Here is a 25,941-nt window from a genome sequence, read left to right as displayed (position 1 = left end):
GATTCAGAACCAAGAGGAGATGATAATAAAAACTTAAAGCAAAACAGAAAATAACTACAACAAATTAAAATGACAAATGCACGGCCATAATGGCTGATAGGAAACCTGATATGTTTTGGTGAATGGTAATAAAACAGAAATGATTTTTGGCTGGTGAGATTTTTCAGTAAATACAGAATTGTGCAAACATGTCTGTCACCTTGCTGTGCTATGCACTGAGAGAGACTTGTGTTAAATTTTGGTTATGGGATTGGAAGCTCCTCGATTCTGTGGTTGACTGCAATAGTCAGCTGCCATAAGAGTCTAATCAAAGGTTCACTTAGCTGAAAGAATGGCTAGAGAAAGATGAATGACAGGCAGAATAGATTTCCTGTTGTGCTCAGCTTAAAACCTCTGCACGTCTCAGTATGTACTGAGATCATCTCTAAACTGATGCTCATATCCAGAGGATAAAAATTCAGCATTTTCTTACTCTGACCCTTGTTCTTCAAGAACATGTTCCAGGCAAGCAGAGGTTGGGATATGCCCCATTTAACACATGGATCTCTCATGAAGCTCTGCTTTGTGTTCTGTTTTGTCACCACCCCCAACCCAAATGAAAAAAACCCAAAACATAAGCAACCATTCATGAGAACTAACAGTCTAAGCCAAACTAGACTGGATTGAAAACAATAAACAGAGGTGCAGATAGGTCTTGAAGATAATTTTTTTCATGTATTCAGAACTGCCATTCATTTCAATGGGAGTTTTGGACCACCCCAGGATTAAAAGCTGAGCTTCTCTGTGTTTCCCATGACAAGCTCTAAGCAGCACTTTGTCCATAGGATAAGTAGGTATGAAAAACATGATTGCACTGTCTGCATATTCACAGGAAATGGGTGTAAAATAGAGCCCAACAATCACGGCTGTAACATCTAACTTAAGCCTTAGACAATGCTGAGACTATCAGGTTTCCATTCAGCTGCAATGTATTCCCTGGTAAGGCCTTACCCTTTGGGACACCTGATAATGGATCAGAATAATCAGAAGTGTTTGGGTCATCTTGAACTACAAATTTCCGAGAGCCAGTCACTTTAGGTTTCCAGGAACCAATCACTTTAGGTGATATAACTGGGATACTTGCCATTGTGGTAATGGAAGCTGAGGAGAATTCCATGTCTGTGGTGGCAAACAGATTTTTATTAATGTGTTTCATGGCACATCTAAGCTATAGCTGGACACAGTATTTTATGGGAGTTACGTGTCAGAGCAAATTGTGACCCCCCATTACACTCTGCAGAAGTACAGATTGTTGATTAAAATCAATTACTTCAAAACTGGAAGTATGAAAATAGTACATTTACACTTCAACAGCTGCTAGCCAAAAAGCCAGAGAAGCCAACCGTGAAAGCAGTGCAAAAGTTAAAGTAAGCAACTGTGGGGATGAAAAGCACAACTTAGTCTACTTAATTGCTATATTCTTCACCGGAGACAACATACTTGGCTGCCTTTTAAACATCTTCAAAAAAAAAAGAAGTTACTTGGAACAATACACAGTCATGACAGGTTATGCCTGAGAAACCAGATCAGCCCCATTACTGCTATTATGGTATACCAGGAACTGCTGAATGAGCCATTTCTGCAGGTGGGGATAAAAGGAATGTTTTTAACCCCTGTTTTGTAATGGTTCCTAAGGAACAATGCTTCAGAGATTCTGGCTCCTCTGCAATATGTTTGCTGAACAGACCCACCACAGCCTACGTGAAAACGCACTGGGTTTACAGTTCAGTCTCATTTGCACCCTTGAGTATTTTGTGCTCACTGCCCCAGTAGGTTTAGGCAGGAAGGTCTATGGCTCGAGAGCAGATTTCAGAAATGTACTTCAAAAGCACACTCCTTCAGGACTTGAAAATAAAGTTCAATTGTATCTGTGTCATAAATATCACTTTGAAAATTCAGTTGATAAACACTCTTAAAGCCAGGCAGCATTTCTGTGTGACAGTTTTGTTTTGTTTTTCCTTAAGTGAGTCTCTAACTTGCATTGTGGGTAAATAGATCTGGAAAATATTTGTCTCAAACGTTACTTCTTGTCAAGTTACAGAAGTGAAAATGTCAGAAACCAAACTACAAATAATGTTCTTGTTGCACTGTTACAAATTTAACATACAAACAGATTATTGTCCTATTTGTCAGTCAGAAATGTGCCCTTGGTTCGAAAGCAAAGACCCAAGTTCCAAAATCAAAGACTGGAAAATAAGGGCTGAGTCTTGCTCCTGTTGAAGTCAACACAGATTCTGCTCTTGAGTTCAACAGAGGAGCACTGGGTGTCCCTGAACACCAGGGGCTGGTGGTGAACACATTATTAGAAAAATCACTGGAGGAGAAAAGGATGCAAAAGTCCATCTGACAACAATGCACAACATTTTTTCTAAGCCACTTTTGTCTACACAATTTCTCATTCAGCTACACAGTTCGTGATGTTAAATTTTTTTCCATTAGCATCAACTACTTAAAGCATTTAAAAAATAAAGAAATACACATTTCAGAAAATGTGTATTTGTGCAAAAAGCTTGCTGGGAAAGAAGGAAAAGAGAACAGGAGAGGTAAGGAGGAAAATGATGAAGTTCTGCCATTCATCTACTAGAGATGACCAAGAGGGGCATTCACAAACGCATGGCTGGGGATCAAGAGTAAAGCTTAGTGGACTTCGTGCAGTGAAGATGTCATCTATGTTAATCAGGCTCTTTAATAAAAGATGTCTCAATAAATAATGAGCTGTTAACATGCGGCTACACAGGGTGAAGTGCTGAGTGAGAAGAGTCTGACTATCTTTACCATCAGTGGGAACATGAGTAAAAGCACAAAAATGGAGGATTGCCAACTGTGCAAAAGGAAGGAAAAAAGGGCTGAAAATGCTGAACTGAAGGAAAGTAAAGGTCATTAATTCAAAAAAATTAAAAAAAACTAACCAGATGTTGGGTCGCCAAATATTTTGTAATCTGGTGTAGCTGTAGTAGGCAAAATTTCTAAAAGAATTAAAGGAACAAGTAATCAGTAAAAAGTAACAAAAAGAAAGCAAAAGATCTCAAACCTGAGAAATGGAAAATAAAAACTAAAATATCACTGGTTACAAAAAATAAATTCTTCAATACTTTGCTGTAGACCCCAAATAGCTGTAAACTGGTGAAGGAAAGAGAAAAACTCTGCCACCCAGGACTAAAAAGCTCAGCTTTGTGAACATTCACAGTAACACCAGGTGATGTGTTCATCATGTTACTGAAAAGCTCATCAGAAATTTAACATCCACAGTGAGGTGTGGCCACAGACTATGGTGAGACATTCCAAAGGAGCAGCAGTGACTGTGCCTTACCATGGCAGTCCCCAAGCTGTGCTGTGTTGCCATATTCGACATCTTGTACGTATCCTCCAGTGCTGTGGTTGTATGAAACAAACAAAGAGAACCTGCAATTAACAGTATTAGTAAGGATACAAATGCAGATTTATTTTTTTTTCTGGAAGCAGCAGATGGAAACATACACAACAGACAGTGTATGGCCCAAAGGGTTGTACAAAATGTACAGGATAGTCTGGCTTTAAAACTATCTGTGTGTGCTTATGCCAGGAAATAGAAGAAAAATAATCCCTTTTTTTAGCAACTACATCATGTCTTCTCCATTAGGCATGCTCTTAGGTTTAGATACAACCATCCAATTATACCAGTTAAAGTTTGCACTGGCCTGCTACAAAGGCCTCTTTTTAAGATACAGCTGCTAGTGCACCATATATTACAGACTTGATTTGTGCAAAATGCCTTTGGTATGCATATATAACACCCCAGCTCCAGTGCAGAGGCACAACCTTGCTCTTCCCACTGTGAATCCTGTGCTTTCATATTTGCAATTGCTTGTGCCCTGACCATGAGCATGCCTGCGAGGGGGATACTGTGTCCTGTCCTCTTGGATCTGCTCAGATTTGCATGCTGCAATTGCTTGCCTTCCTGCTTACAACTTCTCTTCCTACAGGTCTCCCTGTCCTCCTACACATGTAAAACTCCCACTGAAAGCAAGTCTTCACCCAGAGGTTCCAGAATTAGGCCAGACTTAGCATTCTGTTCTCTTACATCTACAGTGCACTGAGAAAAAAAAAAGAACTTTAAAAAACCAGAGATTTAGTAACTGTGTGCAAGGGGAGAGGCACAGGGCATGAGCTCGTGGGCTCTGTAGAGTGCATTTAGAGATGCTGGCCGAACCTGAGGAGTACTTACAGCATGCCTGGTGTCACTCTTCCACACGCCTCATGGTCTAACCAGCCACAGTACGGGTCCCGTGAAGCAATACATGCCCTTGCAAGAGAAAAACCCCAAAAAGTCATGCATCTTTTACTTCCTGCCTAAGAAACGTTGGTGCCCCTGCTTTAGGGGGAGTTCAGGAACGGAGCCATACTTTTTACATGACCCATGACGCTCGCAGCGACTCAGGGGAATTCTAACGACGCAGCTGGAGAACGCCACGAACAGAGCATGGTGGTCTCTGTCCAGCTGCAGGGAAATGACTCTTCTGTCCTCCTCGCTTTCTGCATTACACCTGGGCAGCAAAAACAAGGGCAGGCCACTGCTTTAGTGACTGTAGTACTTTGTGCAGTAAACATTTTATTTATGGTCTGCGTAGCTACTGAACAGACACTTTTCGTATACATAAATGTAACCTACTACTCTTTGCTGAAATCTCTGAGTTATCAAATGCTGGTTTCTGGCTCCTGCTAACAGCTAGGTGATAAGTTCGCTGAACTACGTAGAGAAAAGAATCCAAATCCATTTTCTTTGTTCTCTCAGTCAGCATAAATATGAGAGAGCAGGAGAGGAATCCTGTATCGGACGGCTGTAGAGTCTAATTGGAACACTTCCACTCCCAAATATTTTGTGCCAAAAAATAAACAAGTTTAAAATTATCAGATATAGGTTATACACTATCAGCCACTCTTGAGCAACCCTCAAGATAAGCACAGACCACTTCTTTTTAACATCACTAAATACTTCTGACGTTTCAGAAGTATTTGCAGGAGAATTAGACCATGTCACTGACGTCACTGGAGTGGAATTAGGTTGTTCATTCAACCCATGCAAAATGGCAAGTGACCAAATACTTTCAGGTTATTCAATATGAGGAACGCGATGAAATTAAAAACAAGTGGTGATGTTGGTGACAATGAGCTAGTTTACCACAATCTTTTTTAGCTAGGTATAGATGAAGAGCTTAGATGTTCTGGTAATACTTACTTTGCGTGATTATATGCTTCAATCTCTTCCAGTAATATGCTGTCATTCAAAGAAAAAGGCCTGGTCTTTGCCAAGATTTTAAGTACTACTCCAGCTTCGGAGCCAACAAATATGACTGTGTAGTTCTGGTAGGGTCCAGCAGCATGGTCTACAGCAATTGCTGTCAATCTGTATCTAGCAAGACCAGAAGGCACATCATTAACAGCAAGTTTTCTTGTTTTCCTTTTCACAGGTGTTACTTTTGAATTGTCATACCTGACACGTGTTTTGGTAAACCAGGGCTCCTCAGTGACTGAGGGAACAGCTGAGTCCATCAAAGGATGAGATTTGATGAAGGAGAGTGTTTCGTCTGGGAAGTCAATGGAGGTTTTGTAAGCCTCTGCTAGGCCGTGTTTTGCACAGCAGCCAGGCCTGAAATGAGAACAATATTTTTTCCTCTTGATATTTTAGTTAATGAGAGAAGGCAGCCAGTTAATGAGCATCCTTATGGCTGAAGCGTCAAGCTCTGCTTTGGGTTTTACCCAACAGGGCACTCAAGAGTGCAGCTGATTTAAGGTAGCTCTTTACAGGGACAATGTTATGACATGAGTAAGAACCTTTTACCTTGGCTTTGGTACTTTGTCCTCAGGTACAGCTGTCCAAACAGAGTCAGGAGTCTTTTGTTCTTTAAATCTCCCTTTGAAGACTTTCTCAATGTCATCCATGCTGAAAGCACACACTGCTGAACCAGGGATGCTGTAAAATTTGAAAAGTAGTTTCAAGAACTCAGATTACAATGGCACCAATCTCAGTGTAAGAGAGAACCCGAGATCTGCCTTTGATGAAAGGCTGCTCATCTCTTACCTGTTGAGCTGTGTGGTGAATACACCCACAACAGTGGGCACTCCATTGATTTCTATTATGTCTGTGATAGACTGCAGAACATCAAAGTAGAAGAATGAATCCCCAGGAACAGAGCAGTTGAGCCGAGCTTTCAGAAAGGATGTCCAGTGCTTCTCCAGGACCCTTTGGGAGCCCCCCATGTCATTTTTGCAGATGCGTGCCACACGGGAATACACAGCCTGCAAAGGCAAAAAGAAAGAAAAAGGGAGAGAGGCTTGAGAGATGCAAGGGAAACAATGCTTGTTTCTGAGCTCTTAATAAAACACCAAGATAATGTTGTTAATAGAAAGCTACCATTTATCTGCACAGAGAAGATGAAAGCAAATGGTGTTCAGCTCATACTGCACAGACATCTTAATGTATCACCAAGCAAATGCATCTCCACAGTTTGCTCCCACCCTTTTTGCCTTCAAAATCATATTGTTAATGAGATTTAAAGACTTCAATTAACCGTGTGTAAGGGATTTAATAATTTATTGTAGAATATCCTTCCACGGTGAGGTATGAGTATTATACTCTGTACTGGCATGACTGAATTATTCAATATCCAGGGACATTGGAGAAACTTCTTTGAAACTCTCCTTTTGTGTTGTTTTCTTTTGTTTCTTTAATAAGCATGAAAACACCCTCAGCTTTTCCAGTACTTGGCACAAGAGTTAAGGCAACAGCAGCACTAAGGCAACAGCACATTGAAAGACACCTGTAGTGAGCTCACTAACAGAGAGGCCCAGAGAACAGACACAGCTTTTTGGTTGAAGAATGCAGTGCTCTAGTTCTCTTTTACTGCCCTCCCTGTAAATTATAACCATGGTAAAACTGTGCAAGCTTTGTCCTAGTTCCTCCTTCATATTATGAACTGTGCTAGTTCCTGATGCTGTTTTAGGATGAGCTCTTTCTGCTGTGACTCAACTCTCACGGTGATGATACCGACCTTGCCTAAAGTGTTGTGCTCTACAGCAATTTCTCGGAAGAAGAAATAAACGTAGTTCCCATATTCTATGGCATGGAGGAAGTGTGGTTCTGTAAGAAAGAGCAAGGAACAGTTACTTTAAAGAACTGCTCAATGGGCCAACGACAGTGACACTGTGAGACTTGGCAGCTCCTCCCCAGGTCCCCACCAGCCAATGTGAGCTCCAGTCTTCCAGATACTTTAGGATGTCCAAATGCAGGTACACTGGAGTTTAAATGAACTTGATGTCTTGAGCATTGGCTAAACGACCCCACAGAAACTGTATTTCAACTAAGGTATTTTGTTACTGCAAATTCATTTATTGAAGCATTTAACAAAAATTTTGTCCTTTTTTTTTTTTTTTTTTTTGCATTATGTAGATTTTTAATATTCTGAAAGCCTCATACATGCTGACATTGTAGCATATGTGTAAACCAGGCTGGCTGTGAATAACCTGACGTTCTGTGCCACTGAAATGACATTTTGCCATGTGTATGGGAAAATACTCCCCAAATTACCTTTTATCCATTTGGAGTCATACTTTATTGTTCTTAAGGCAGATCCATCCCCCATGCTGCGATAAATAACAGCATCACTCGCTAGGAAATCTGCTACTGTTGCCGAATACAATTTTCCATCTAAAATGGAAGTTGAAGACATGGTATTAAGACATGGTATTTAATAATCTAGAGAATCCTGACTAGCCTGTATTTTTCCCCATTTCTTTACTGTCACACTTCCCCAGACTGCTGTAACCTATTTATTAACAGGTCAGCTTCTAATCCTTTGGAGGCCCTTTAAAAAATTTAAGAGCAGGGGCACCATGACACCTTTAGATTTCCTGTGCTTGCTTTAAAAGCTCTCTGTCTCCTTTGGTGTCATTAATCATTTAGACTCATTACAAGTAAAAGTTCTTACCAGCAAAGAGGGCGACATTGGTTTGTCTGGCATCAAATGGGCATCTTGCCAAACCACTAATTTCCTCCCCATCATACTCTAATGTATTCAACTAGAGAAGAAAAATAAATGGGTGATAGTGTCATTTCTATTTTGTGCACTGGCACAAAAGCAAAACATTGTCTTTCCACAAAACTTAATTCAGCACACTGGCTTCTGTCTGTTTTTATTTCACCTTGAAGCACTCTCCAGGCACACTGGATGTATTTGCTATGGCATAACCAGTGCAAGCAAATCCAGTAACAGATTAATGACATCTTCAGTACTCTTACCCGATAGTATCTGCACATAGGGTTAAATGCATTTGTTCCACAGACAAACACCATCTCATCATTTCTTGGAACAAAGACTTTAATGAAGTTATGGCATTCATCCTGAAAACAGAGTAAGATGTATTAATCACAAACTCCATGTATATAACAAGTATTAGTGTCATTTTTCTATAATGTCCTAAACTTACTTTATGTTTGCCTTTCATAGCACAGTTCTCTCTGTCCTGCTGCTTTGATCTCCATGTTAATTTCTGTTAAAGCAGATTAGAAAGGAACATTTGAATTCCTTGTCACAGCAAATTCTTAAAAAAAACCCATTAAAACCAAAGAAAGGCATCTGCTCACCTTGCTTGGGATAACTTCTGATTTCGGAACTTCATTTAAGTTTACAGTGTAAACCTGGTCCCTGTTTGCAGAGTAAAAAGACAGCAGTAAATTCATTAACACTGTACCTCTTTATTTGATAAGATAAATCTATTTTCAGAATGTTTTGTTAGACCAGCAACTTCTATGAAATGCTTATGGATTTTCTGTGTTTAATGCAAATGAGAGAAAGCTGTTCATGGGTAACGGGGTGGCTTTGATTTTTTATTGGTGTGGTCCTGAGACAGCACCTGCAGTGTCCAGCTGTCCATCCCTGTCAGCCCATTCTGCTGAGGACTGGGCTGTAAATATGCAAGTGTTATCCTCACTTCCTACAGCCCTGACATGTCAGTCCAAGTTTAAAATGATCAGGAGAGGTTTTTATCAGGAAGGGCAGTAATATAAAAGAGGGGAAAAAGCATTTGATCATTGGTTTAAGCTTAACTACAGTAACTGCAGCCTTCAAATCCAATTTTCATGCACTGGCCATAGATATGGTATATTTCTCTGGGAAATTCTGCCCCAATTCTAATTTTTATCATATTCTGCACATTTTTCTAAATGAATTTTACACATAAATGCAAAACCAGAAGAGAAAAGAATTTTAATCTAATGAACTGAGTGAAGGAAAATTACCTGCCAGTGATATAAAGTGTGTCTCGAATTTTCAACATTAGTTGGAAGTCCAGTCTGTGCTGAGATTCATTGCCTGAAGGGCGTCCTCTAAATACTGGATATTGCCTTGAATCTGCAAGTAAAAATGGGCTACACCATCACTCAGGATTATAGAGCTAAAGAATCAATATATGGCATTGATTAGCTGTATATACTAGGTGTAGAAGGGTTTAAACTAAATTCCTTGAGTAATGTCTTGAATATAAATGAGGAAAAGATGGCTAATGTCAGCAAATGTTCTTTTTCCTGAAGTTATTGCTGTATTTCTGATTGCTTTTTTAAGAAAATGATTAAGTGTTCTATTAAAGATACAAAGCCAGTAAACACATTTCAATTTGAAAGGAATCAGATTTTTTTTTTTTCTAAATTTCCTGTGCGAGGGGGGGCGGGGGGCAAGGAAAAGAAAATCAACATTAGAACTTCTTCCCTGGTGTTTAGCAGCACTTGCAGGTTACTTACAGTGGTAGTCCACGACATTAATGGGGTCCTCGTCTTCGGGGAAGCTGACGGCCCGGCAGCGGGACAGGCTCAGCAGGGTCACCAAGGCACAGAGCACGGGGAGCCTCATGGCTGGGGACAGGTGACAGCACTGCTCAACTACCTGTGGGACAGGGACACAGCAGTGAGGCTGCAGCAGCACGGGACACCAATTCCTGCTGCACGAGAGGGGTTTCCTTTGGATCTGAGCGCTGGCAGCAGGGGACAGCGATGGGAAACTGCTGCGTGACACAGCCCTGCTCAAAGCTGCTCCCAAACATATTGATATTTGCTAATTTCTGGCTGGATTTACAGGCATTTCCGAAGAAGCTGATGACTGTCAGCCCATTTAATTCACAGAATCAGAACTAGAACATGCAGGCTGCTGACCTGGCAAGAAAAGTTGTCAAACTTGGGATTAGAATTTTAATTAAACTGCAATCTTTTTCCATCCCCTCAATCACCAAATGTCATCCAACACAAACCCTTTCCCCATAAAGTACCTAAATCTCTTCCACAAAACATCATGACGCACACAATGTGCCTGAACAGCCATGCTGTGTTTTAATGCCATTGCTTGTTCCCAGGCTCTGCCATCACTGTACTCAGTCACACGTGCCATTGTCACAGACCTGATGCCCAGGAGCAGGCACCTGATGCTTTGCCTTGTGCAGTGATTTACACGTGTGCAAACCAAACGCAAAATGCTGCCCCTGCAGTGTGACAGTGCTGTCACACACTTCACAATAGTGGCAAGAGTCTCAAATGGGGATGCAATGTTGAACCACCTTCCCAAGATGCCAATTTTCCCCTCATTCTATTTCCTACTGTCGAAGGCTTCAGAGGCTTTCACCTGGGAGTCGTGTGTGTGTATGCTCTGTAGATCAGACAGCACAGATCATGATAGCACCACAACATTATACAACAAAGCTTTTAAGAGGGGAAGGGAAACATAACTTATTCAATTAAACCACAGGGATATTTTAGTGAGCAGAATGTAACTACTCAAGTTGCAGTTTGGGTAGGATGCAAGAAAACACATCTCAAAGTGAAATGTGATCCTTAATGACTCAAGTGGACTGGGCAGGGGTCATATTTCTCATTAGAAACCTGGCAAATGCAGTATTATTCCCTCCTCCAACCTTTTGGAGGCATTCATTCAACCCCAACTCACAGGTCAGAGCTCTGAGTCATCAGCTCAGTGCCTTGCAGTTGCTGAAATTAGTTATTAAATGCTTTGTCTAAACAGAAAAAAAAAAAAGAGAAACCTTTTCATTTTAATGTTTCAAGACTTTCAGTGAGAAGAACACGTTGCCAACACAAAGTGCCAGACCTGATCCAGCAAAGCACAAAAGTATTAATCATTTAATAATTTGAAAGGCAATTTAAAAAGCCCTTCATAACAATGCTTAGCCTTTCAGTAATGCTTATGGGGAAGGAAAACGCTGTATTTGTTAATTGATACTATGGCTGGCTAGGGGCAGGGCTTCCTGCTTCCAGAGGCTGCTGAGCTGTCAGTTGACCAGCTGAAAGGCTGGGAACATTTGGGGATGGGGGTGGGGGTGTTGTCTGGATGCTTGCCCATTACAGACTGACCTGGAAAGAAGCATTTTCCACTGTTAATGATATTTCTGTATCTCAGTCCACCAGTCCAGAACGAATGGGCTGTGCTCTTAGTCAAGATTGATGAGTGCAGTGGTTAATAAACACTAATGATTCCTGGCACTTTCCCTCTGCTCTTCCTTGTCCTGACATGGCCTCTTCAGCTGAAGCATCTTGCGTTAAATTACTAATGAGCAAACTTAAAACAAACTGGAATTAATAAAGTTAGTCAAATTAGTTCTTTCTTGTGAAAGCACCATTAGAGCAAAGTCCTGCAGCACTGTGGCTCCCAGACACAATAACAAATCATTAATGCTTACACAATCTCTTTTTTTTTTTTTGGCTTTTTGTAAGGAAAAGCAGGCTCCAAATATCCAGCCCACTCCTTTTCCAGTGAAAGAGAAAGGGAAGACACATAAACTGCTTGTTGAGTTGGTGCACAGTAACATCTATAAGGTGCTTAGTAAAAGTCCTCCCTGAAGCCTTGTTTTCTTGGAGAACAAATGAATACAAATTGCCAAAGAGCAAGAATCTCTCCCAGACATGTAGGCTGCAGTCAGCATAGAAGATGAGGCTGCTTGTGGCCCACAGCATGACTCAAAGAGACCCTGGCCCGGCTTCAAATTGCACACAACTTGCAAACTGTCCAAGCTCCACCTGTACCAAGCAGAGGCATGTAACAGGAAGACTCTTTTTCCTTCCAGTGTAACCTGCCTTACAGAGACAGATACTGATTTCTGGACTCCAGGAAATGGCTGCAGTAAAAAAGGCAATCTGTTTTTGTTTTTAGGTCACAATTGTCAAAGGGCAACTTGTTTTTAGGTCATGATTATCATAACCAGTATGCAGCAAACTATCACAATAGCAAACAGGAAACAACTGAAATGCCAGGTAAACAAAGTATCAGTTCTCCCAAACATTCAAATTTCAGGCACGGTATCAAACTCCCTAAAAGAATGTCAATTTTTCTAAATGTAAATCCAGAGGATGTGTTTCCCCAGAGGCTGCATCCAGAGCAGAAACAAACTCATATTTATGTATTCCCAAAAAAACCCTCAAACATCTCAGGATACTCCAGAGATGAACCCCAAGAACATACAGGGCAGGAATAGTTGTTATGTTCAGCAATCTTTTCTAACTAAACATCATCTGTCACAAATCTCTATCAAAGAATATATGACATGATGCACAGACCTTTGTCACAACAAGACAGAAAAGCACACAGAGAGCTGCACTGGATCAGCAAACCACAGGTTTGCACAGGTGCACTTCTCACCAGCCAGGCAACAAATACAGATTTATTATTTTGCTTGTAAAATTATTAAAAGAATATTAACAGTAGCTCTGCTTTACAGCTACATATGAAAAGAAAATGCACCTGCTTCAAGAGGCTCTTAAATGCAGCTTTTATCTGGTTGGACACAGGCTTGAGATCAGAACCATTGAAGAGAGAATAAACTGGGAAGAACAGCTGTTTCCTGGATTATCAGAAAAATGGGCTCCATCTAGCCCTTGGAAGCAGGGGTTTATGACAGCCAGGTGTAGCCTTCTGGTAGACACAGATAGACTGGTGTGAAAGACATAACTCCTGCCACATTCAAACCTTTTAGTGGAGGCCACTACTGGGGACTGCAAATAACAATGCTGAAATATCTGTTAGGCCTGGAATAGCTGATTACAAAATGCTGGCAATGTCTACCTTCAAGAAAATGCAGAAAACATTCATACTCTGGGTTTGATTATTTTCCCTTGCCAGGATTCAGCCCAGTCTTTGATTAATTTCTCTTATAAATTGCATTCCTAGCATTTCTGCTAGAAAACAATCCATGGCAAGTGCAGTGTTTGGAAATTACCATATTGCTATCCCTGCTTTGCAGCTGGGGAATTGAGGCACAGATCAAGGCGTAATTTGTGACCAAGACCAACCAGCAAAAAAGCCTTTTCAAAGGTTCTGAGCTGCCTGGGGTGAGATGTGCCCCTTCCCTGCAGCACAGGCACACTGACCAGTGTCCTTCAGGTGAAAAGCTGCTTACAGCTGAGAGCTCCTCTGGCCACATGGCCCATGCCATAATGAGCTGTGTCTGTAAGGAGAAAGAACTAGAGGTGTAAATATTAACTAGTGGCAAAAATCCACCTTGTTAAGGAGGTGAGCAGCCTGCCTGAACCAGCCTCGGGGAGATGCTGTTGGTCAGATGGGAGGCAGGCAGTTGTCCCAAATAATAAACTGGCTCTTTGTGGCTGCCACCTTTCAATCTCAGATAGAAATCCCATCCTTCAATTCCTGATTGGGGGAATCCAGAGAAGCAGGATATAATTTCTGTTAAAATATGAGCCTGCCTTCAAACAATCACACATGAAGGGAACAGGCTGGTGTTTCTTGCCCATTAATCTATTCCAGCCTTTGACAACGTGCTGGTGACGCTCCATCAATCATCTTTCTGTGCACTGCCACGTAAAAGAAAAGGGGGAAGGGAAAGGGCATTCAGCCAGCTGGGGAGAAGCAACATATAAAATGGCTTCAAACCAGACTGATGCAATATCTTCTACTTACTGAAAAAAAAATTTCTTAAAATCTCCTTAACACAATAAACGCTTCTCAAAATGCTAAGCACAGACAGGAGTGCAGTACAGCAAATCCAGGCTCAAGTTCAAGACAGGTCAGAACAAAAGATGCATCCTAAAGGTTAGCTCACTTGTGGAGAGTTTGGCAAGGAATGAGGAAAGGGTTGCAATAAAAAAAGCTGAGTAAATGACTACATCACCTTCCTCCTCCACCAGACTCAGGAGGCTGTTAGGTGAGACTAAGGATCCCCTCTGTGCTTGGAAGTACAAGTTGGCCATAAGGTTGAGAGGGGACAGGAAGAACTGATTAGTAATATGCTGAGCCTAGTCAATTTATGTTGATGTGGCTTCCTACAATCCCAACTGACTGGACTTGGACAAATCAGGAAATCCCTGCTGTCCTCTGTTTCTTCCTGCATGCAAATGGCTCCCTGAGGGCACTAATTAGTGCAAAGGTTCTCAGATGGCACCTTCTGAAATTTTGAGCATGAAACCACTCTAATAATAAAAGTTAAGCCAAAACAAAACAAAAAAAATCTTTTACTGCAGCTTGTTCACAGATGTTCATCAAGTTTCTCAGGGCCTACAGCTGAGACTTCAGTCTCTGATGCAGAGCAAAGCTGATGTGCAAAACCAGCAAGTGCCACAGAACCCCTGAGACAAGCCCTGCTGAGGGGCACAGGACACCCTTGGCCAGTGATTTCAGGGCACTGAGCCCTTGGCCAAAGCAGTGCCTTGAAGTTCTTCAATCAAAAGAACACTCAAGCAACAAAGATCTGTTGGCCAGGCTAGAGCAAGTCACAGATTCCACCTGCACCTAAATAAAGGTTGAATGGGAACTCACTTGTGTTTAGCACCTCTCTCCTTTTTTTTTTTTTTTGGATTCAAAGAGCTAGCATGAAAAGGTTAAAAATCTTGTTTACTGCAGCCTCAGGGATTATCTTTTGATGTACAAATCATTTATGGTCTACTAACAGCAGTTAAAAAGCTCTACCTGAAAAGGGTAAGGTTAAGATTCTGGGCTTCATGAAGTTAAAAGCCTGCTGGCAATGACTCTGCTTTAGGGGGCTAAGGATTTGCACCTGAGTTTACTTGCTGATGGTAACTGCTGCCAGGTGGGAGAAGTTCAACTTCTTGAGCCAGCTGCAGAGAGAACACAGCTCCCAGTGAGTGCAGAGCAAAGAAAGGGAGGCTGTTGCTTCATTTTGGCTTGTGGACCTGGTCAGTCTTTTCAGAAGAAAGTATATGGAAGTGGTACAGGCTGCCTTCAGGGGAGCCCTAGACTTGTGGAAATGTACACATTGGCAACCAGAGATGCACCAGAACATTCACCCAGAATAGCACCTAATCCCTGCTGTGACTGCAATAAAATAACTCCAGAGCAGAGCCCCACACTGGGGGAACCAGGCCAAAGTGTGTTTTGGTAATGAAAATACGAAAATGGAGCTTTTTTGTACAATCAAAATACATGACCAGCATGGCCCAAGGGTCTGGTGCTTCAAACTCTAGAGGAGGAGCCAACAATTCTTTTTCCTATCTCTATTTTTTGGTCTTGGTCCTTTTTTCTTATGTCTTACTGTGTGAAATGTGTATGATGAGTCATTTGCTTACAAGCCAGAAAGTATTCCACATAGAATGCAGCATTTGCCTTAACAATCTGTATTAGTATTTGTGATACGAAAGGCAGGGGATTAGATTCCCATTTTAGGTCATATCTATACATAGGTTTTCCAATGATGCAATTGCATTATAGCGTGGTAAGTCTTCTGGAAACAGGGATACAACAGCCAGCATCAATGCAAGTGTGATTTTCTTTATAATTCTTTTTAATGTCATTCTAGTATGTGTTTTTTCTAATGAAGGCTGACTTCAATGGAGTTCCTGAAGGCAATGTCTGACACAGAGGTTTACTGTACATTCAAATCCATGTTGTGGAATTTGGTGACAGATTGTTTCAGCTAATTATCAAATAACACAGGAAAATTTTTGTGGCTATAATGAAAGAAAGGTACTTAATCCTTGTAGTCCCTTTCAGGAAGATGAGGCATGATTTTGTATGAATGAATAGGTAATAAAAACTCTTTCTGTCCTATACATGTACACCCAAATGTAAACTTGCAGTATGCAGCCATCTTTACTTTTTATAACAACTTTAAAGTCTGCAGCTCTGAAGAAAAAATTCAGGATATTTAGAGCTGAGATATTAATTGAGCATGAAAGTGCAAATAACAGGTCTGTTATTTTAAGATAATACTTGACTTCTTTTAAGGATTCTGCATTAACACCTCTTGATCTATGCCTAAGTAAAAAAAGATAGTTTAATATTAAAGTGATGAAACCCTACCAGTGAGTATCACAGCTTTCATCTTAATTGGCTTATGGCACTGCCAGCTACACTTCAGTTGTTTGCAGGCTTTGAACGTTGCAGCAAGCGCACCCCTCTTGCTCTAGAACGAGCTGACAGAACTTGCAAAATGGATGGGGTGACTTTTAATGATGCAAGTGTTTAGTGGTTGATTAGAAGCACTGTGAGGGCTAAATTCTCCTGTGATCAGAAATTTACTTGAACACCACATAGTTTCAGCAGGAAAGGAAATAAAATGCCGAGCAAACTGTAGGTGATTGCCTCAATTATGGCTATTTTAAGTTAATTTTTGAGACTGAATGTTAACTACCTTCTCTTATAAGGATGACATGAAAGTCCTGCACCTGAAACCAACTTCTAATTTCAACTCACATCTATGGTCAAATCTGTTCAGTTTTGCAAAGCTCCTGCAGGACATGCTTTCCTTGCAAGTTTGCCAGGGCTGGGCTACCAGTGATGGATTGCAAGGTGCTTTAACTTAAGCAGTGCTTTGGATTCATCATTTTAGGAGATCTGCATTTCATTAATTCAAACTGCTCATGCCCAGCTGGGACTGCCCTGGGATATACTAAATTTATTTGTGGAAGTGTCCACGGACTGGTGCAGACAATGTCAGTACGGTGATGTTTGTCCCATACTCTGATCCTCCATTAATTCCTGCCCATGGGCAGCTCTCTGACAGCAGGAACTCCTACCCTGCCTCGACCCCAACCCTAGGAAAGCAAAGCCACCCTGCTGGGAAGAGCAGCTGTGGCTCATCAGGGTGAAGTCCTGAACACCTCCAGCTCCCAGTTGTGTCAGAGGTGTCTGATGCTTCTGATTAACATGTTTTAGACCCAAATATTTTTATCCTGAAAAACTAGGGAGAACCCTTAAACCATAATGGCAAAGACTTAATTACCTCTCAAAATTCATACAGACTTGAATGTAGGTTCAGTAACACCCAAACTGCCCCCCTTAGCCTGAAACAAAAGCCTAAAACCTAGACCAAAATACCACTTTTCCTCACTCTAGGAGGGTTGGCTACAAGTATGGGTAAGTGCTCTAAGTGAAGGAAGTCAGTGTTCTTCCTGGAAGCCTGCAGAACATGATTTACATAGCAAAACTTCATTTTCATGAACATCATTTCAGCATGATTAAGCATCATCTGATAAGGTAACTGAGACAGGTATAAGCCAGTACTTGCAGGTGAGGACATAATGAAGGTCTCAGGCACAACTTGCACAAGTCCAGCTGACGCCAGAGCCAAGGGAGGTGCTGGCAGCACCCCGGGCCTGCTGTCTGCCAGCCCTGCTGTCTGCCAGCCCTGCAGAAATCAGCCTAAGCAGCCTTCCCCCCTGATCCTGAGATAAGTGCTGCCCATTTGAGTCCAGGCTGGAGCCCAGGAGGTCAGGGTTTGCCTACTGGATGAAGTGAATGGGATGTTTTGAAATAGAAGGGAGGTTTGGGGGAAGGAATATGCTCCAACAAGCAGGACAGACGGGGAAAAAAGGGATTTGCACTGTGGAAAGGGCACATCTGCTGTTCAACAGGCTGTGCCTCAGACAATGTTGCTGTCAACCTCACTCCAGAAAGCATCACTTCTTTCCACCCACTGCTCTCCCCTGCTACTAACATCCCTCCAGCATCTCATCACTGTGCCTTGCTGGAGCATGGCTGGCTTGAGTTGCTGCTGCTGGGGAAAAGGCTGCTGCATGTCACTGCTCTCACTTCAGAGAGAAAGTAAATGGCTGCGGAAAATGCAAAGGGAGAGACAGGAGAGGACTCAACTGGCAAGAAGCACATGGGAGACCTTAAACACTGTTGTGGTATTCCCTGTATGCCATTTTCAGAGCTGGAACTGTCAGCCAGCCTTGCCTGCAGGAATGCTGCCTACAGAGACTGGGGACCGACACGTTTTTAACTAGCCTTGGTTTTTCTGCATGGACAAATCTGGTAGCTGGCCACCCAATTACCCATTTGTATATGCAAAGCATGTGCTCTGCCCCTTTCCTGGGCACCATCCATTACATGTACAAAATGCAGGCATGAAAACCTGGAGGAACCTTGAGCTCAAAGTTAACAATTACTATTATCTTGTTATGATTAAAGATTAACTACACAAATAAAAGGATGCGTTATGAAATGACTTTCCCAGGCTGACAAGCAAATAGAGAATTTTGTTTTCTGGGTTTTAGTTTTTTTGTTTTTTTTTTTTTATCTCAGAGTCTTCTCAGGATTTGGAGTAATTGTTTAAACTGCTGCTTTTATTTACCATAATACCAAAATGTTGTCACTTGCCACGTGACTGCTCATACTTTCATTTGAGATGTCGTGCAGAAACACATGGAAATCTGGTGAAGGCAAACCAATTTTAGAACATGTTCCGAGCAATTGTTTTGCAGCACTGCCCTACAGTATGTAGTCTCTTCCATTTCTTAAATTGCCTAATCAAATGCAGACTCTGTTCTAGTCACGCTAAATTTTCACATAATGGCAGAAAAATACTTCTTTCTAGCCTAGCACTGAACAGTTGGATCACATTATCACATTTGCTGCCTTTGTAGTCTCCAAGTGTGTATTTGTAAAAGCATGTATATACATATTTACAGGGCAGAGGGGGAACACCAGTGCTCATGCTGTGAGACCCTGGGGATGGGTCAGAGGGACAGGGACCTGCCTTGAGAGGTGCCTGTGCTGAGTCTTTTGGGAGGACCTGGCTTACCAGAAATGCAGAGAAGTTGTGAAGATTTTATTTTTATTTATTTAGAAATCAGATGTACTAGTGCAGCATTTGATCTGGCTGGTTCCTGGCCCTGCAGTCTGTTGAAGTTACTAAACTGATATAAATGCAGTAAGGTAAACTACACCTGTTTGTTGCCAATTTGGGGCTGGAAACAGGACTGGTGAAATGTGCAGCCATGGCTCTCCCTGCTCTGGGTCCCAAGCTTGGGCAACATTCCTGCGTTGATTTGGGGAACTCTGCACCACAGAACTGCCCACTTTCCTCAGAGCAAACACAACCTGAAGAGTCCATCCACGGCAGTGTTTGCAACTGGATGCAGCCATGCTGGGCACCAGCTCTCCCTCCTCTCTCTTTTTTTCTTTGGCTCCATTGCCTCATGATAACATTCACTCTGCAAGACAGGGAAATATCTCCATCACAATACTTTGTCATTTTGACTAGTGTGCCACAGAGAAGTCACAGATCAGACCTTTCAGAGTAAAATTTAAAAAAAAAAAATTCAAATCAGTAACATATGGACTGCAAGTGCTTGAATCAAGGTCAGAAGGAAATCTGTGCCAAATCAGGGAATCAGACTTAGACTTAGGGCTTTAAAGCTTTCTGTTACAGCCTGTCCCATTCTCTCTTCCACACCGGCCTCCCCAGATCCCCAATACAATTACAATGTTTCCTTAAATCCTTGGGTTGTCACTAGGAATATTGGCCAGTGTAACAACATGACAGGATAATCATACCTACCCCCCCCACTATTTACATCTGCAGGTCTATTTTTCTTACCCAGCTGCCCCAAACATTTAGGATCCTGCTGGAACAGCTTGGTGCTGAAGACCACTGTTTAGCCATCAGCAGTGTTTGTTACATTTTTGGTGAGGATGAAAACCTGATGCTTTAGGGGGAGGAAAAGCCATAATCCATTCTCACAGTAAAACCTGTATAGTGATATGCAAGACAAAAAAAAATTCTATCCATACCCTTGCAGGAAATCAGATTAATCTCCAAAGCATGAGATTTGATTATTTTTGTCTGAGGTTATCATCAAGGAAAAAACCTACATAATGCTAAATATATCCACACAGCATTTACTTTATGAAGAAAATATGATTTACTGAGCAAAAACAAATTACTGGCTTTTCGGTGTTAATCTTTGATAAACACGTGCTGGGTTAAAGAAACTGTCACAGAGAGAAGTTTGCAAATTGAAGGAAACCATTCAACTCTGCAAGATTATTTCCCCCCTCCCTTATTACTCCTTTCATGAGACACCTGGGGACATTGTTCACACACTGTTGACAGCTTTCCCACTACTACTTTTCCTCTGTTATCTGTTCCCTTCTCTTCAGCACTCATCCCCAGGTGGCAATACACAAAAGAGCTATATTTACAAGGGGTGCCAAAACTGGCTCTTGGACAACTGTCAAAGAGCCAGAGGGCCCCCGCCTGCCTTCCAGGTAGGGTTGGTTCAAGTGGTTTCCACAGGGCACTGACCCACCAGGCAGTGCTCTGGCATTTCACTCAGAGCTGCTCAGGGAACACACGCTCTGCCTACACAGCCCTTTCTTGCTTCAACGACCATCACACCAACAGGGGCTACATTCAAGTGCCATCTAAAATTTCAGTACTGCAGCCTTAACTACACATAGGGGCTTTTGTAAATTAAATATGTATTTTTCTTCTCTGTGGTCTCCCAAAACACAATGGTTACACAGCCCGATGGGACACACAGGGTTCACACAGCATGGGAAAAGGGTACCTAAATGGAGGTACAGCATAAACAAGGGCTTTACAGACAAGCATGAAGATTTTCTGTCGACCCCAAAGTGCATCTGTCATGACAGACAGACACAGAAATAGCAGCAACACTTTGTGCTGGTGCTGCAGTCCCTGCCCACCACCAGCGCCCATACACAGGCTTCCAGCAGCACTTGAGGGAAATACCTTTTGTTACACACCACAATAAAGCTCTGATGAAGGCCCTACCCAACACAGGTACTTTACTGCTGCTTGAGAAAGCAGAGTCCCAGCTGCCATGACCATTTGGTAAAATAAAGATGAACTATGTAGCTCACATTAAGAAAAGCCTATTATTGCAGTAATAGCTGAGCAGAGTGACCAGCTGATCCGCTCTCATCTCTTCTGAGGTTTCACTCCCACTGCTGGTGGGCAGCCAGTCTGTGATGCTGGTCCCCACTGCTCACTCGTTACCTTTCTAGATGAGCAACTCTGTGTTTGCCTCCCTGCTATCCCTCACACACTTGAAGAGCCCCCTAGCACGCATCTGCCAATTAACTCCTCATTCTCATCCCAGGCCCTCTTCAAAGCTCCCCTTTGCCTCTGATGCCGAAGCCTGTGTGCCCCCTGTCCCCGACACACGCAGCTCAGCTATGTTTAGGTGGCTCCTGCACCAGCACAGCTGCTGATTATGCAGGTCAACACGGCTCTCCTGCTTCTAGAGGCCACTGCCCAACTGTACCCATCTGCCATCTCTTCTTTTAAACCATCCACTATGTGAAAAGGATCCAGCCCTGTCATTCTGTGCTTTTCCAGTGCCTATCCAATTAGAAAACTGGGCTACAACTTGGCTCTTAGATGCAATGGTTGAAAAAAAAAAAAGTAACAGCAACAAACCTTTTTACACTAAGAGTCTCTGTGTGCAAATACGACCTCTGTTATGTTACCAAGGTCAGGCAGACCAAGGCCAATCTGCTGTGTGAGAATATAAATCAAAGCTGTCCAGGGACTGATTTAGTTTACAAGGTTTGTAACCATTCTGGACAGAACAAATGTCACTTGCCTGAGCTCCTTGCTCCTCCTCTTCCACCACCACCTCTTTGCTCCTCCACTCCCACCAAGCCCCTCCCTTCCCACTAATACCTCTTGACCTCCTTTGCTCTTGAAAGCAAAAGTTCTCTTCTAGCAAGAAAGCAACGGCTCACACATGACAGACAGCCATGCTAAGCCAATTTATTTAAATTATGCAAAAATCTCAACAGGTAAAATTAGCATAGAGTCACAAGTATATTCACCTGCTGGTTACCTGTCATTCAAAGCACACATCAGAATTAAAACAACAAATCCTGTAACAACTTCTTTCCTATTGCATTCATAGATCTGCAAAACAAACCAAGGAAAGCATCTGTAGCAAGTATTAGAGTCTGGGCACAGATCCTGTGAAATCACATGGTTTCCGTTGTGGAACTAAAAAGGCTTCTACAAGAATGTGTGAAATACACAGCCGAAATTCTCCATTTCTTTCTGTGCTCCTGGCAGTTTGTGTGGCTAAGTTAAAGTGGCAAGTTCTGTTTCTTTAGCTGGTGCTTCCCAAGCACACCCCAGTCTGCACACTGAGCACACACAGGATTCAGCTAGCAAGCTCCCTCTCGAGTATGGACAGAGTTAATGTCATCCCACTCCAAACAACAGGTTGCTGCCTCCAAACTGGAGCCTTGAAAAGCAAGAGTCCAGCGGTTGCCTCACTCATCCCAGCTATTTTACAGCCCTCCCTTCTGCAGGTGTGCACACCGAGCTGCAGTGGGGCTAGGCAGGGGTGCCAGAATGAAAGAAACTTCATGTTCTGGATGTTAACTTTAGTTACCATAGCCAGACAATGCTGCCAGTGGCGTGGAAGAAAAAATTGCTGTAGCCAGCTGTGCTGTTCACAGTTGGGTGGTTTCTGTGTAGCTCCAAATGGTTATGGAGCCAGTAGCCTGTTGTGGCCAAGGACAGGATGATGGATGGTCTACACACACTGTCCAAGCAGGGAGAATGGCAGAAGTTCACTTCAGGGTTGTTAAAATGCTAATCTGGGTTAGTTAACAAAAGCCGAAAGGAAAAGAAAAGTTAGGGAAATAAATACTACTCATATGTTGTATATATGCACTACAGATTTGATCTCTGTGGTTAACACAAACATTTGACTTTGGAAATGGGACAATTCAGCACTCTTCCTGTCTGAATAAACTGAATCAACTTCTGATATTAGCTGTACTGTAATTACTGTCAAGCCACGACGAGGGAAAGCAGGCTATGGCAGACAACACACAGAACTCCACAAACAGCATCGAAAGGGCAGGAGTACGGTTCTCACTGCACACCTCTTCCATGTGACACAGGAACAAATCAGAACCCACTTTCTTTTGAACTCTAGGCTGTGAGCTATTCACAGAACAAGTAACAGCTTAATAAAATGGCTTAGATGGATTTTAACAGTAACTGCAGTAGCTTATCAGATGCATAAGAAGGGATCATCTGTTTGAGCAGCAGTTTTGACAAAAGCAACATTTGAACTGTTTTAATTACATACAGAGTTGCTAGGACTGAAAATAACTTGTACTACCAATGCCAGTAATATGCTTTATTCCATCTTTTCTTAATTACTTGTGGAGCAAATTGTTACTTTATCAAGTGGAAAGGTATCTGATTTTATCAATCTGGAATTAGAGGTATGTTTAACATACGAGTATGTAATCAACCATCATCTCCTCTGCTCAGTAAGCAAACACACAGTCTAAACCTCGAAAAATATCAGAGACTGCAATACAAGTGAGCTTCACATAAGCTTATACAGGCACAGAAACTGTTGAAGTAACTGTTTCCTTTGTCTTACAAAGAAAGAGTGGAACTGTAACAGTCTCAGTCATATCACTTTTCTACACCTGATGAAAACTGACCGTACTCACCCCTGATCTCCACTTGACTTCAGACTTCAAATTGCTTTTTATTTTTCAGAAGGACAAACAAACATAGCATTTTAACATTCATGCAGGTTATGTCCATCTAACTGGGCTACACCTGACTTCAAGGGATACTGAGTCCCCTGCTAAGCGCACTAATGTTTTTAAAAGAATTTAAAACCCATAAAACCCCAGAACTGGGATCTGAATGTGATCAACTGTAGTATGAGCAGAAGATAGATTATTACAAATAACATACACTTTGAACTGAACTTCCACAGTGGACTTTTCCTTCACACGCCTCTCTTGACAGGACCGATCAGATCAAAGATCAACTTAGAATGCTTAATTATAGATGCAATTCAGTCCATCTAAATGTGTGCTCTTCATAAATAGACAGCAAAGTTATGGCGGCTCCAAGGGCTAAACTGTCTGCTCTTACAGCTCAGCTCAGCCATTCCCAGAAACGTTCAGATGGTCCAGCTCAAAGAGGCTGGGGGGAAGAAACCCGCAGCTATACAGCTGGTTTGTAGAGCTTTGACAGGGCCATCACTGTATTCCTGGCACACACTCCTGCATCACACAAAGCACATTTAGAAAATGATGTTATCTCAGTTGCATCTCACCATAAAGGAGAGCAGGTAGTGACAGACTGCAGGGTATGGGGGAGGAAGGTTCACTGTAACTAAAGGTGCAGATGAAAGTGAGAAGCTGGTTAAATAAACCAACGCAGAGCCTCTGGGTTGTACTTTTTTGGCTGCCTTTCTGAAAACAAATCTGAGCTACATGAGTCAGAATCCTAATAAATTCTTACTACAAACTTTTTCTTCCTGATTTAAAAAACCCTGAGCCTTATATTAGTTAATACAGAAACTGTTTAAGTTCATAATTATATAGCGAAGAAATCAGAGCACTAAGCTGGCAATTTGTTTTTATCTAAGCCAGAGTAAATGTTTATACAATATCTGCCAACATAACAAAATATGCCCGTCACTTACTACATTAAACACGATTCCATACAGCTTAATTTACTGAAAGGAACTGAAGTAGACTTTAGAGGTGCACAGAATTTCATAGCATGAATAAAGCAGGAAAAACGTCTATTCTCTTTTGCCACAAAAGTAATTGCAAAGCTTTACAATGAGCTTCCTGTTGGACTTGGAAAAAGGAGAGGACCTCAGAACATTCTCTGTGAAAGTATTTGTATGTGAGAGCAACAGACCAGCAGTAAACGCCTCTAAGACAGTAGGAAGCTGTTTCTTCAAATAATATTTAGGGAACGTATATAAGACCAACAACTTGCAGCACAAAGGTATCCCAAAAGAGATGCATGCTTTTTCCCCCCAAAAGGAAATAACCAGAGGAAAAAAAAAGCCACACATTTATAGAGCATTGAACAGTATTCTGGAGGAAGTTTGCTGTAATTCCTGCACATTATGTGTGAAGTGTGTGTGTGTGTGTACATGGATAAGCTACAATACCATCTGTACAGCAAGTGCCACATATGTGAGCATTATGAACCATCATTGCTGCTGCTATGCTCAAAAGTAAATGTATTCTAAACCACACACACATGCAAATACAAATGACTTTACACACTGAGGGCTGAATTTTGCTCAAATTACTCACAGGCTAACGCCTGTGATACAGACCATAATCTTGACCAGAAGTAAGAAACAACTGAGAGATTGGCAGAAACCCACTAACGTAAGACTAGCTATATTCATGCTAACAAGTGGGATAGCCACCGGAACTACAATTTTTTCAACACATCAACCTAAAGCAGTTAATTGCATTTTTCAACTCACAAGATAAAACACAACAACCGTAAAAAAATCCTCCACAACCACCCCACAGCCCTTTAAAACACAGGCGTAATAGCCACCTAGATATATCTATATGACCTTTCATTTCCATTCATGCTTATAAATAATAAAAAAGGCTTTAAACCCTTTCTAATTACTCCTTGAAAGCAGCCGTATCGTTTTCTGCAGCGATGAAATGCCCCCACCCCCCCAGTAAAAAAAAAAAGTTTCCCCGCTCTGCACCTGAGCATTGTTTTCGGCAGGAGGGCGGGCGCGGAGCTACCTCCACCGCGGCACGGGGATAATTCAGAACTGACTCCAGTATTTGTTTCCATCCATAATTGATGGGGAGCTGGAAACGCGGCTCCCTCTGCCTCCCAGCG

At 42.0% G+C, this 25,941-nt stretch overlaps 1 protein-coding gene across 8 annotated transcripts in view; it reads right to left on the bottom strand.

The window, feature by feature from the left end:
- SEMA6D (semaphorin 6D) overlaps positions 1-25,941 on the bottom strand; it is a 210,609-nt gene that overhangs the window by 4,757 nt on the left and 179,911 nt on the right. For 2 of the 8 annotated variants that reach the window (XM_088172531.1, XM_014874101.2), the window contains exons 2-18: positions 9,812-9,953; positions 9,314-9,425; positions 8,660-8,720; positions 8,503-8,565; positions 8,315-8,416; positions 8,004-8,094; positions 7,604-7,723; positions 7,068-7,156; positions 6,098-6,315; positions 5,858-5,989; positions 5,510-5,665; positions 5,255-5,428; positions 4,422-4,562; positions 4,244-4,321; positions 3,350-3,441; positions 2,949-3,005; positions 991-1,158 (exon numbers count right to left, since the gene is read on the bottom strand). In XM_088172531.1, coding sequence (XP_088028657.1) covers positions 991-1,158; positions 2,949-3,005; positions 3,350-3,441; positions 4,244-4,321; positions 4,422-4,562; positions 5,255-5,428; positions 5,510-5,665; positions 5,858-5,989; positions 6,098-6,315; positions 7,068-7,156; positions 7,604-7,723; positions 8,004-8,094; positions 8,315-8,416; positions 8,503-8,565; positions 8,660-8,720; positions 9,314-9,425; positions 9,812-9,920 — 1,963 coding nt within the window. In that variant the 5' untranslated portion in view covers positions 9,921-9,953. Of the gene's footprint in view, positions 1-990; positions 1,159-2,948; positions 3,006-3,349; positions 3,442-4,243; positions 4,322-4,421; positions 4,563-5,250; positions 5,429-5,509; positions 5,666-5,857; positions 5,990-6,097; positions 6,316-7,067; positions 7,157-7,603; positions 7,724-8,003; positions 8,095-8,314; positions 8,417-8,502; positions 8,566-8,659; positions 8,721-9,313; positions 9,426-9,811; positions 9,954-25,941 lie in introns of those variants that run through there. The other 6 variants (XM_014874100.2, XM_014874102.2, XM_014874103.2 and 3 more) reach the window with 6 other exon arrangements.

The sequence above is a fragment of the Sturnus vulgaris genome, chromosome 13 (assembly GCF_052056855.1).
Source record: "Sturnus vulgaris isolate bStuVul1 chromosome 13, bStuVul1.hap1, whole genome shotgun sequence".
In the NCBI taxonomy this organism is placed as follows: domain Eukaryota; kingdom Metazoa; phylum Chordata; class Aves; order Passeriformes; family Sturnidae; genus Sturnus; species Sturnus vulgaris.
Note: the sequence above shows the minus strand (reverse complement) of the source record. Positions and strands in the feature narration are given on the sequence as shown.